Genomic DNA, 12469 nt, shown 5'->3' on the forward strand with positions numbered 1-12469 from the left:
CCGGCGCGGCCGCGGCGCCGGCCCCGGGATGTCGCGCAAGAAGGCGGCTCGCAGCAAGGGCGGCGGTGCCGCGCCCTCCGCCGCGCTGCCCCCCGCCGCACAGGGCACCGGCCGCGCCGCCGCCGCCCCCCGGGGGAGCTCCGCCGCCGCCCCTGAGCTGCCCCGCAACGGCGGCGCCGCGGCCGGGCGGCCCTCGCTGAGTAGCAGCGGGGAGTTCTACGACCTCGCCTTCAAGGTGCGGGGCCGGAGCGGGCAGCGGGGAGGGCTGCGGGAGCGCGGGGTCAGGCGGGTGCGGGGCCGGGTGTAGCGTCCCCGAAGTTGCTGGGGGCCAGGACCGGGAGGGCATCCCTGCTTCCCTTCATCCCTGCTTCCCTTCATCCCTGCTTCCCTCGCTCCCAGCCCCGGCATCCCTCCCCTCCGTAGCCGCCGGGTCGGGGTCTCGGCGGGGGCTGCGCCTGCACAGCTCCCGGCAGCGGGGCTGCTGCTGCGGGACTTGTGCAAGTGACGGCCAAAGGCTGCTCCGGGGAGTTACTGTAACCTCCCGGCTCCTCTTTAACCTACAAAAAACCGGGGCTGTGAGCAGGGTGATGGCACCCCTCGAGGGGCACCGACTGTGCTCCGGCTGCTGCTGAGATGTCCCCAGCCTTTTGGGCTCAGATGGCTTCTCCTCGCTGCTTCAGATCCTGGCGAGCGAGTCACAGAGTGAACATATTTGCTTCCTCCCCACTTCATCATGCGACCTGATGCAAGCCCAGCTTGGAGCTCGTTTGATGATTTTAGGGCTCACATAGTGATTTTGGGGCTCATTTAGTGATTTCGGTTGAGGCCACGACTCGGTGAAACCCCTCTGTGTTTCTAACACAGATCTCTGTAGCTGAGCTCGGGGGATTGAGCCTGGAGAACGCGGGTTTGCTGTGGCAAGTCCCACCTTGGTGTGTGGTGTTAAGAGCTTGGTGCCTGTGGCAGTCGGTGTGGCCGTCACGGTGTCAAGGTCTGGGATGTGGGGTAGGAGGTGTTAAGGTTCGGTATGTGGGGTTGGTGAGGGACGTTCCAGAAATGTGTTTGGTTGCTTCGGTAGGTGGTTGGTCCTGATACAGCTTCATTAATGGTTCAACGGCTTCCTTAAAATGGAGCCACCTCTGTGTTTGCACTGGTCCTCAGCTCCTGGAGCTCACCTCTGCCTGCCCAGGCTGGGGCTTTCCCTGGGGGTCGTCCCCATGGCATGAGGGTGCGCCAAATGGGTCTTGGATAAGCCCAAACACACTGGGTAGACAAAATATCTGCTAATGGTCTGGCTGATTTTGAACCAGTGGCAGACGGAAATTGCTTTGTATCCAGTAAAAACCTGGTTTATTAAACTTTCTCCTTCCCTTTCCCCTCTCCTGAGGCTTCTGGTCTCTGCCTGAGGCAGTGGCCAAGTCCTGGGCATGGAGCTGGATCCTGGCCCTGGGCACTCTGCGGGCCCGGGTGAGGCTTTGGTGGTGCTGAGTGGGGAGCAGCTGCTGTTGAGGGTCACCTATTCCAAAAAGATGTCTGGAAAATTTTTTAAAAAATCAATAAAGTTACTTTTTTGCCCCCCTTCCCTTGGCTTCACACCAATACTCCCGTGGGCGCTGGCTGCCCTCACCCCGCTGTGCCTGGTGCTCCTGTGGGACACCAGTGTGGGGCTCTGCTGGGGGTGTGGGGCACCGTGGGCAGATCCTGTCCTCCTTGGCAGTGCCCTCCGGCCCCAAAACGAGCTACACCTGTGGCTGGGGCTGCTGCTGCCTCTCAGGGCTGAGCTGCAGAGTGGTGGTGGCATTTGCCACTTCTGACAGCTTCTGGGAGGGTTCGGTGTGACCCAGGGCAGTCCCTGCCATAAAGCCATTTAAATCCTGTCACAGGTTAATGGCTCGTGGAAGGCTGATGGCAGCGCCTTGGGAGAGAGGGAACCTGCCACGGCAGGTGTGGAAGGAGCTGGCACAGCCCGGCTCCGTGGTCCCGGGTTTGTCAGTGTCATCCTGCCAGGGGGAGCAGGGTTAGTGCCCTGGGGGGCAGGAGGGCTGTTGGTGTGGGCAGAGGTTTTGGGGAGCTGCATTTGGAAGCAGCCTCAGCTCTGCCGTGGTTGCTTTGTGGTGAGGATGTGCCTGCCCTGTCTGTGCCCACGGTGGCTGCTGGGTAGGGAAACTGAGGCAGGTGCCACTGGGAGCTGCCCCCTTGGCATCCATGGAGGACCAGGAGGGCAGCCGGCCGTGGGCATGTGTGGGTCCCACTGAAGGTGAGGGCAGAGTGCACCCCTGGAGCTGGCGCTTGTGGCTGGGGACCCCCTGAAGTCTCCCCATGGGCAGTGTCACCCTCCCAGAAAGCCCCACACATGGTGGCGTGTTTTGTGGGTGTGCTGGGGACATCACGGGTGGCTCCTGTCACCCAGATGGCATCTCTTGGTTTTCAGGGGGTGTTTGTGACCCCATGAAGGACCTGCTAAGTGCCGGTCAGGGGAAGGTGTCTCCAGTTTGGTGACATGGTGCAGGGTGGGGAATAATCCCACTGTGGATCTTTCCCACCCTCTTCCCCACCCTCCCCTGAGTCCGAGGACATCGCTCTTGGATGTGCTTTTTCCCCTCAAGCATCTACTGCCCACTCCTGTGATGGAGCGGGGTAATGGCTGCAGTGGGGCTGCCTTCCCAGAGCCTGGAGCCTGACGCCCCTCCCTCGCTCCCTCCCTCTCTCCCTGCAGGTGATGCTGGTGGGCGACTCGGGGGTCGGCAAGACCTGCTTGCTGGTGCGCTTCAAGGACGGCGCCTTCCTCGCCGGCAGCTTCATTTCCACGGTGGGAATCGACTTCAGGGTAAGTGCCTGGGGGGCTCCTCAGCCCTTTCCAGGGGTCTGGCAGGTGAGTGATGGATGTTGCAGAGGAGTAACTAAACATTGCTCCGAGGACTTAAACCTCATCAGCTCGGGGGTGCTCGGGGTGACAGCAGCGGCAGCAGCTCAGCAGCGTCTTCGTTACGGCTTTGCACAGGGTCGGGGGAGCGTGTCCTCTGCTCAGGATCCTGGGGATAATTCCTGTAACAACTGAGGCCTGACACCTGCCCATGAAAATATTTCCCTAAGGCAGTTGCAGTGTTTTGAAGAGTTGTTTGGTTTTTTTTCTTGAAACAGCAAACAACAAAACCAACAGTGATATAAACCAGAATGCCCTGGAAGAATCTCCTGAGCACAGCTTTGGGGTGCTGATGTGGGGCTGTGGTGCTGTGTGGCCCTGCTCCCTCTGGCCTGGGGGGATGTGTTGTGCTGAGGGATCAGTTTGGTTGGGAGCAATCGGAGCATCCAGGTGCCAGGAGTCATGGGGGTAGCAGTCAGAGCTGTACAGCTCCAGTGAGGACAGTGGGAACCTGCTCCACACAGGGAATAAGGGTGGACTGGGAGGAAGAAAGGGGGACACTGCATGCCCCAGTGAGCCCAGAGCGTCCTTTGCCAGGCAGGAATATCTGAGTGCTGGCTGGGGCCCTTGAAACCTTTTCTTGGCCATGTTTCTCTGTCAGTCCCTTGCTGGGGGCACTGCCTATGGTTCAGTCAGGCCCTGGTGAAGGGGGTCTGCAGTGCTGCCACCCCTGAGGTGGGACAGCAGAGCAACAGGAATGGTGACTTTACAGAGGTGGCACCAAAGAGCCTTTACAGCAGCTGTGCAGGGCACGAGGCAGCTTTTTGCCACCAAAGCAGCAGCCAGCAGCACGCCTGGCTTGGCTCGCTGGCACCAGGATCAGCTGCTCCCTGTCCCTCACCAGTCTCCCAACCATCTGCTCCCCCCAAAGTGTGAGCTTGTCACCTCCCAGGATGTCTGGGCGGTGCTGCTCTCCCTGCCCTGCTCCTGGGGCACCGGCTGTGCCGTCTCCCTGTGCGATGGATTTGGCTCCGTTTGGGTGCTCTGGTGGGTGCTGTGAAAAGCTGCTGGTGGTGCCATGCACCAGTGTTGCGTCTTCCCAACCGCCTTTTTCCAGCAGGATCTTGGATCTTCACTTCTCTTGGAGGATTTCTGGGAGATGAGTCTCTTGTAACCTTCTGCTTGGCTGGGGTGTGAGTAATAACTCGCTGGTGCAGTGACATTGGGAAGGGATGAAGGACAGCTCAGAAAGCCTTAAGGAAGGAAGGGATGTTTCATGCCTGGTGAGGCTGGGGGCGTGCAGCCGGTAAAATGGGTAAATTGGGGTCTGTAATTTTATACAAAGGTAATTACACAGTGTTTCAGGTGTTCTTCAAATGAAAAGCGTTTTATTACTGATTGCAGTGATTGATACAGAGGGCAGCCATAAAACCCTGTGACTTATTGATTAGAGCGCTGAAATGACTGTTACTGAGAAACAATCAAATTAGGGTTAATTTACTTCTCTAATAGAGCAGCTAGAGCTACATGGCTCTGAAATGGGCAGATTATACAGTGGGGGAGATCATGTGTATGCCCTAAAACTCATTATTATCATCCTTGTAAGGCATTCGTAATTTTGGGGGACATGGAAATAGTTTTGTGATGTGCATCTCCATTCCCATTAGGATAATCCTGTTTGTGGGCACTGGGTAATTGTCCCTCTCGCTGTGGGCGCTGCGATGCAGATGATGCTCTGGGGTGGCAACTCTGGAGGCTTCTGCTGGTTTTAATTTGTGTCTTTTTAATCACAAAACTGTCGTATCACAGCTCCTTCTCTCCGCAGCCCCAGAGTTTGGCAGGGGTTTTGCTGGCTGAAGCAGGCGAGGCTGTTTGTGAGGTGGCAGTGGTGGGAAGGTGTCACTGGGGTTTGCTGTGTTCTCTTGGCCAGCTGGGAGAGGTGCTGAGTGAGCACAGGAGGGTTATTCTGGGGTTTTGTGGGGTTTTGGCAGGGTTTGTGCCAGTCTCTGAGCCTCGCTGGCACCAGAGACTGCAGGGACCTCTCCAAGGCCAGCGTGTGTGGCAGCTGTGCTCCTGTGCACGCATGACCTTGTTCAGGACCTGCCAGGTCCCTGGGGCCTGTCCTGGCCCAGGAAACCATGGGGATAGAGCTGCCCAGCTCCTGGCATTGGCCTGGGGACCATCTCCACTCTTCCTGATGCCATCTGGTCCCTGCAAGCGTTCTGGAATGGGACATAGCTGTGTTGGGGGCAGCCCCCATGCCAGCCTGGCTTCCTTCTCTCCCAATCTGTCCACTGGTCCCAGTGGGCTCCAGGATCCATTGCTCATTTTCAAGGATGTCAAACCATTAGATGCACCCAAAGCTATGGCTAATGGATTATATAGGCCAGAGCGAATGTAAATGAATAGAAATCCATTTAAAATTAATCTGGCATTACAATTCCTAATGGCCCCTGAGGTTTGTTCCCTCCTACTGTTTTATGTGAGGGAGAACCTCCCGCATCGAGTTTGTTTATCATCATCTCTTAAACAAAGAAGGATGTTGATCTGAATGTGTTTGGAAAACAAACCACTGATGCTGGGGAAATAAAGATGATTGTAATATTAAAAAAGACATCAAAATGGCATGTGTTGGCTTCAAGCTTCAGAGGTGCTGAGTCCTCAGTGTTCCTTCCTGGGAAAATTGGGTTTGCTGGGGGAGCATCTTTAGCTCCTGGGGGTGATTCCAACCTTCCCAGTTCAGCTGGGACAGTGCCAGGGTTTGGCTGGGGGTGCAGTGCTGGGTGAGCCCCTCACTGTGGGTGCCATCGAGGCAGAGCCCTGGGTGAGGAGTCCTGTCCAGGCAGAGCTTTGGCTGAGCAGAAACATCTGTCTGCTGAGCTCCTGAGCTGCTTCCCCTCAGGGGAAAACCCCTCTCTGCCTTCTGTGTCTGGATCACAGGTATCACCTTCAGGGTTTCATTGTTAGATAATTAGGGGCTTAATTACTGCCCTCCATGAGCTCTGCTGAGCCATGGCATGAGGTCTTATCTGGGGAATCCTGTCAGGTGCCTCTGCTTGGGAGGTCTTTCCCCACAGATCCCCACTGGTGAGGGCAGAGCAGCTCTCTGGGCATGTCATATGTGCTTTCCTGACTTCATATGTTCGGGTTCCAGGGAGAAGGGGCTCCTGGAAAAGAGCAGGTTTAGTGCTCAGGGGTGTGAATCCCGATTTTCTCAGTGCCACGGAAGGAGCTGCTGCTTCTTGTAATTTTGGCAGCACTGCAGAAACCTCGACAGAAATTCGAGCTGCGCAGCCAGCGGGACTTGTGTCATGTCGTGACAGCTGAGTAACGGGAGGGAGGTATTGCCAAAGCAGAGAAGCCAAAGGGCCACGTGAACCCACTGTGTCCCTGTCCCCAGTGACACCCGGGCTCCGTGGGGCTGCCCAGCCCAGTCCTCACAGCCCGGAGCTTTGCAGGGTTGGGTGAGTGAAGATTTTTATACTAATTGGACCTGAAAGGAGAAGAACATAAAAGAAAAAAATTAAGGATGAGCCTTTTCTCCCTGGGAAGAGGTGCTAATTAGCTTCTTTGCATTAGCAGGGGTGATGGTTCCTGTGTTAATCAGGGGGATGAAACCAGGGTGGCTTCTCTTCGTGTTCTCCCAGGTGTGCAGCGGTGTCACTCCTCTCTTGCTGCCCCGAGGACAGGGAGCATCCTCCTGGCACCGAGCTCAGGCGCTGCTGCAAGAGGAGGAGCAGGAGGGAGCCAGCCCCGGTGCTTCAGCACAGCTCCAGGCTTCCAGAGCAGGCAGTGGGCACAGGGGATATTTCCTTTGAAGGCTCAGCTTTGATGTGCACAGGTTCACACTGGTGTGAGGGGGTTCAGCTGCTCGCCAGCACAGCCCCCTCGGGAGGCTCTGTGCTCTGCTCAGCCTCGGCTTGGCTGTGCCGTGGTTAATCTGGGACAGCCCCGTGCTGTAGATAAAACCTGTCACCGGTGGCCCTGAGCTCTAAGGACTCCTGATTACACTCAGCCCTGTGCTGCTCAGGGTTGGAATCAGCGGTGTATAATGTGTTTTTTTAACATGGGAGATTTGTTGCATCTCTGCTTAATTTTTGTTGTGTTTGTGTGTGCACCTTCCATGGGCTGCCCCTGCCTCCTGCAGTGAGCTGAGCTTTGCAGGAGTATGGGAGCCTTTGCTCCAGCCATGCAGAGTGTGCAGAGTAACAGGGACCATGGTTTGGATGCACCCAGACCGGTCCTGGGTGTCCATGTGCTGGGAGAGGGGTGTGGATGCCCTGAGCATCTGCTGGTCCCCAGTGGGCATCCACATCCCTGCCCTTGGGGCAATGCTCAGGTCCCCAGCAGGTGCCCACATCCCAGCCCACATCCCTGCCCTCACAGCCTTTGCCTGGTGCTTCCCTTTGAGGGGCTGGAGCAACCTGGAGCCTCCTGAAAGCCAAGGGCTGGTTTTTATCTCAGCGGTTGGCATGGAGCATTAGCAGGGCTCATTTTCTGATGGATCAATCTGGAAAAAGTGGGAGGAAAGCTGCTTAGGCCAGAAGAAAGAAACGGAAATAAATTAATTTCAGCGTCTTTCTGTGTAAAATTAGCTCTGGATGTTGGAGGAAAGGAACTCGGGCGCTGGGCAGAGTGTTTAGTCTCTCCTTTGCTGTGTGGGGTCAGGATGGGGATTTGCTGCAGTAGGGTGGGTTTAGGTTGGTCTCCAGGGCTGGAGCTCTGGAGGGAAGTGGCCTTTCTCTGGGAGAAACATCTTGGTGCTGCTGAATTGCTTGGATCAAATTCTGCTCCGTGGGGTCACGCCAGTGGCAACACAGCTGCAACCAGGATGGGGAAGGTGGAGAGGAGCAAGCAGGGGATGCCTGTTTGCCAACCATGGGTATGCCCATGGCAAAGGCTTGGAACTGGATGACCTTTAAGGCCCCTTCCAACCCAAACCATTCCGTGTTTCTGTGTGCTTCCAGCAGCTCTTTGTCTGAAAATCAGTTTGTTCTGCACCTCCCATTGCTGGATGAATTTTAATAGCAGCCACTAGCTGATTTCATATTTTTGCATTTCTCTCTGTATGGAGAGCTGGGCTCAATTTGCCCAGAGCAGATTTCCATCCCTGCAAGTGCTCAAGGACAAATTGGGTGGGATTTGGAGCAACCTGGTCTAGTGGAAGGTGTCCCTGCCCTCAGCAGGGGGTTGGAACTGGATGGGCTTTAAGATCCCTTCCAACCCAAACCATTCCAGGAGTCTCTGATGATTCCTGTGATGCTCCCACCCCTTCTGCCTGGTTCCAGGGATGGACACGATGCTGTCACCGGTGCTGTAGGGACCACCTGTGCCCAAATCTGGCACGGGGAGGCAGGTCCTGGCAGCCTTGCCTAGGGAGGGCAGCACTGATCAGCCGGGATCTTACCCCATGTGCCCGTGTGTGACTCTGAGGACGCTGCTCTTCCCCAGCTGCTGCTGGTGCCTGTTCCCTGCTCCCAGGATGGGCTCTCAGAGGAGTAAATATCCATTTTTCATGGGAAGCCCAGGCCTGCTTTTCTTCCCGTGGCTGCTCCCTCCCTTGCAGAGGGACACTCACAGCTTTGCAGTCGGTGCCTGTCATTTGCATGCAGGGGCTCAGTTGCCAAGAGATGCTGCGAGCGGTGCCCGTGGCGGCTGCGCCCGCTCCTCACAGCTCCCGGGCTTTTACTTATCTTCCTTTGCCTCTTGCTTTTGGAAAATAGTAACCCCAGTTCTGCAGCACACCAGGAAGATGCAAACCCCCGCATGCAGGCAGTGATCCCAGCGGACAAGGGACTCCATTCCTGCCTTGGGGAAGGCAGAGAAAGAAGATGAATGTCTTCAAAGCAGAGAAGTGCTTGAGCAGCTGGAGTGGCAGCGAGCCCCAGAGCCTGGCTAAGAAAACTCTTAACCAGCTTAATCCTCTTTGCAGGATGGTGGAAAGGTGCCTTCTCCACCTCCTTGGTGTCAGAAATACCACCCAGAATAGTTTGGATGTGGAATTTTGCATCCGTTTCAGCTGACATGACAGTGCTGGGGACATGGGGTTTGGGAGATGCTTCTGGAAGGGCACCAGTGTCTCCAGGCTCCTGCAGCCCTGCTGGTGCTTGGTGGCTTCCTGGTGCATGTTGATAGCTGGTGTCCCCGTGGGTCTGTCCTGGCCTGGGGTGCTTGGAATAATGGATTTAATTAGCTCAGGGGGAGAGCAGAAGGTCTGGGATGCTCAGGAGCTGCAGTGCCAGGACACAGGCAAGGAAAACATAAACTTGGGAGCTGCTGGTAGAAAGAGGGAGATTGTAAAGGTGCTCAGCATAATCTGCCTCTGTGTCCTCCTGATGAGAGCTGTGTGGGAGCCCGAAACCCCTACCAAAGATGGGGACTATGGGAAACTCAGTTGGGAAATGCAATTCCCACTCATCCACATTGTGTCTGGGGTTGTGAGGCAGATCCCTGCTCCTGCTGTGCTCCAGCTCAGCAGGATCACGGTGAAGGAGCAGGGTGAGCAGGAGGTCGGGCTGGAGGAAGGCTGTGGGTACACGGTTGTGCTGTGTTGGCTCCTCTCTGGCTGCTGCCAGGTGGGAAGTTGGCCCTGGAGAGGCCAATTTGGGCACTGGAGCATCCACTGCCATGGATCCGAGCCGGGCTGGATCCGCTCCTGGTGTCAGAACCTGTGAGGGAGCGTTTTATAGCCAGTAAAACATTTAAATGGGGCCAGAGTAAGTCTAAATGGTTTGAATATTTAATGGAATACATTTGGCTTAATTTCACTTTCATCTTTTATTTGTGATAAAATATTGAATTCAGCTGTGCAGAACTGGGTTGTTCTTTGAAAGCAGAGGGAAACCGGCCAGGAAAGGGGGGACAGGTGGGTTTTGGGGTGTCTCAAACTCCTCCACTGCCCCCGGGATGGGCATTTGGGGCATCCCTGCCCCTTGGCTCTGCCTTGCTCAGCTCCTGTGATGCCCTGAGCCCTTGCTGCCTCTCTGCTGAGCCACTGCCTCGTTTTGTCAATTAATTATTGCTCTCAGCAGGCTTTGGGTTATTCCCGGGATGGATGTTGATGACCTCTGTGGGGAAGGGTGAGGTGCCAGTCCTGGGTTTGGCAGTGCTGGGATGGCTGCAGTGGCAGGAGCCGATTCTGGCTGAGCTCACCGGGTGCTCACTGTGTGTTGTTCTTCCCTGCAAAACACCTTTCCCTTTGTCCTTTCCCCAGAGCCACTTCCCTGAGACCTGAGCCATGGGGTGGGTCCCATCCGTGGGGCTCTGCTGGACCCTGTGATGGTAACACTGAGCAGCACAGTGGCCAAGGGCAGGGCAGCAATCGACCGTGCCAAAGCCTGGGACAGCAAGTACTGGCAGGTCATCCTCCTTGGGAAAAAAAAACAGGAAAAAGCGCCCCCATCCCGGCAGGTCAGAGCTGTGTTTGTGGTGGAGGGAGCCGCAGTGTGGGGTGAGCCTCAGCAGCTGTCCCTGTCCTTGGATGGTGATGGGGCACGCACTGTTCCTATGGTGATGGGGGATTGAGGGCTTTACTTGCAGAGCCTTTGGAAGCAAAATACTTTTCTGTTGGCCCCACAGGCAGAGCTGCGCACTGCCCATGCGGCTCCTGGCTCCATCCCAGGGTGCCGGGGCTGCCTGGCTCCCCCAACTCGGGATCTCAGCGGAGCCCTGGAGCTCACACAGCTGTTTGTCTACCAGGGACATACAGCATTTTTAATCCTGGCTCGGCACCGAGTCATTGCCCTGAGGCGTTGGTGAATCTCTCGGAAGCAACAGCAAATAATTCATCTCTGTGCCTCCTCTGGGAAAAAGTGTTTCTCCCTGATCACAACTAACGTGAGTTGGGAGCTTGTGGTGCTTCAGCTTTAAAGGGTGATGTCCATGGCCCTGGGCCATGGTTGTCCCAGCGTGAGGAGGAACTCAGTGGGTGCTTTGGGGGTCTCAGGGATGCTTCCGAGCCTGAGGAAGATGTTGGTGTGACGGGGCTGGGTCAGTTCTGCCTGCAGGAAGTCAGCAGGCAGGAAGGGTCATCTTCTAGGGGCCAGTAAACCATTAGCACATCTCTGAGGATGTGACTGGTCCTGGTGTGAACACCTGCACAGGTTTTGTTCCATTTTGTGGAGGATTTTTCTATTTAATTTATTGAAAGGAGGGGAGTGGTGGGAGCCATGCCCAGCTGCTTGGGTCAGATGCCACGAAGCCATTGCATCCACCTCGCCAGCCCTTGTGCCATCTGCATCCCGTGTCTCGGGATGTTTTCCTCCTGCCTGCCAAGCCTCGATGTTCCCGGGCTCAGTGACACGCTGGGGAAATGGAGGCTTTGGCTTTTCCAGCTTTGCCTGCGCCGCATCACCACGGCAACGATCCCGGCGAAGGCTCCGCGTGCGGGTCTGTGGCATTAACGCCGTCACTGGGGAAGAGCTGCCGCACCATGGCCATGAGCCCCCGGGCTGCGATGTGTGCCAGGCGTGCTGGGGGTCCTGCCCCACGCCAGGGCTGTGGCTCCTCCTCATCGGGACTGAGCCTGGCCTGGCCCCTGTGCTGGGCACATCCCCCTGGGGAGAGCCAGCTGTCAGCCCCGTGTTCCCAACCTTGGAACAGCTTCCTGTTAATGATCTTTTTCCCTGCAAAGCCAAGTGCAGGAGGCTGCTGAAGGCATCTGGGGAGCTCCAGCCCGTCTGGAGAGTGCAGACTCCACTGGTGAGGACCTTGCCCTGCTCTGGATGCTGAATTTGGTAGAAATTGCTGGATCTGCTTCCCTTGCCACTCGCCAGCAGCTGGTCCCACCCGTGCCTCCGTGCCTTGCTGCTTCCTTGGAACTAATGATTAAGAAAAACACAGCTGCATGTGTGGATGAATAATTCAGCCCAGCCTGGCTGCTGGGAGGTCGAAGTGGAGATGCTGTCCAGGGACCTCCCTGTCGGAGGGGAAGGGTCCATGGATGAGCATCCATCCACAGTGCCCCGGGCAATGCAGGGTCAGTCCAGACCCTTTCTCGGGAGCACAGGGAGCCCTTCCAGCAGCTCGTGCACCCAGATGGCTGAGCTTTCTTTGGTTTATCTTTTTTCCCTGGTGTTGAGCACGCTCGGCTCTGGGAGCTGTGGGGAAGCAGCCGCGCTGTGACCCCCGGCCTCTGCATTGCTCCGTTTTCCTCAGAGGAGGAGCCGGGGGATTGTTGCTCTCCTGGTGTCAATTTCTAGAGCTGAGCCTGGATTTGGCAGCGGTGCTGGGCAGCTCCCACAGTCCCAGCCCTGGTGAAGGGCTGGCACCTGTGCTGGGCTGGTGGGGATGTGAGCCCTCCCAGCCTTGTGTCCCTGCACCTGCCCATGGCAACAGCGTGGCAAGGCAGTGCCCTCCAGGCTGGTGACAGCCCTGTGACGCTGCCCTGGGCACCTGTCACTGGTTGTGTGTATTGTGTGCTGTCACCTCCTGCTCCTGGGTGGTTTTTTGTGGTCATGGTGTGAGGGGGAGCACAGGGGGCCTGTGAGGCACCTCAAGCCCTTACAGTGCCAGCTGTGGTGCCAGCGTGGTGCTGTGGTGCTGCAGAGCCTGGACAGCGGCACCCAGAGCACTTAATTCAGTCAGTGCCGAGGGGCTGAGCTTGGA

The 12469-nt window shown here is 56.7% G+C and overlaps 1 protein-coding gene across 1 annotated transcript in view; it reads left to right on the plus strand.

Annotated features, from left to right (window-relative positions):
• Positions 1 to 12469, plus strand: part of RAB26 (RAB26, member RAS oncogene family) — a 27402-nt gene continuing 14933 nt past the window's right edge. The window contains exons 1-2 of the mRNA XM_048321324.1: positions 1 to 235; positions 2717 to 2827. Coding sequence (XP_048177281.1) covers positions 29 to 235; positions 2717 to 2827 — 318 coding nt within the window. The 5' untranslated portion in view covers positions 1 to 28. The remainder of the gene's footprint in view (positions 236 to 2716; positions 2828 to 12469) is intronic.

Source organism: Corvus hawaiiensis, chromosome 16, assembly GCF_020740725.1.
Source record: "Corvus hawaiiensis isolate bCorHaw1 chromosome 16, bCorHaw1.pri.cur, whole genome shotgun sequence".
Taxonomy (NCBI): domain Eukaryota; kingdom Metazoa; phylum Chordata; class Aves; order Passeriformes; family Corvidae; genus Corvus; species Corvus hawaiiensis.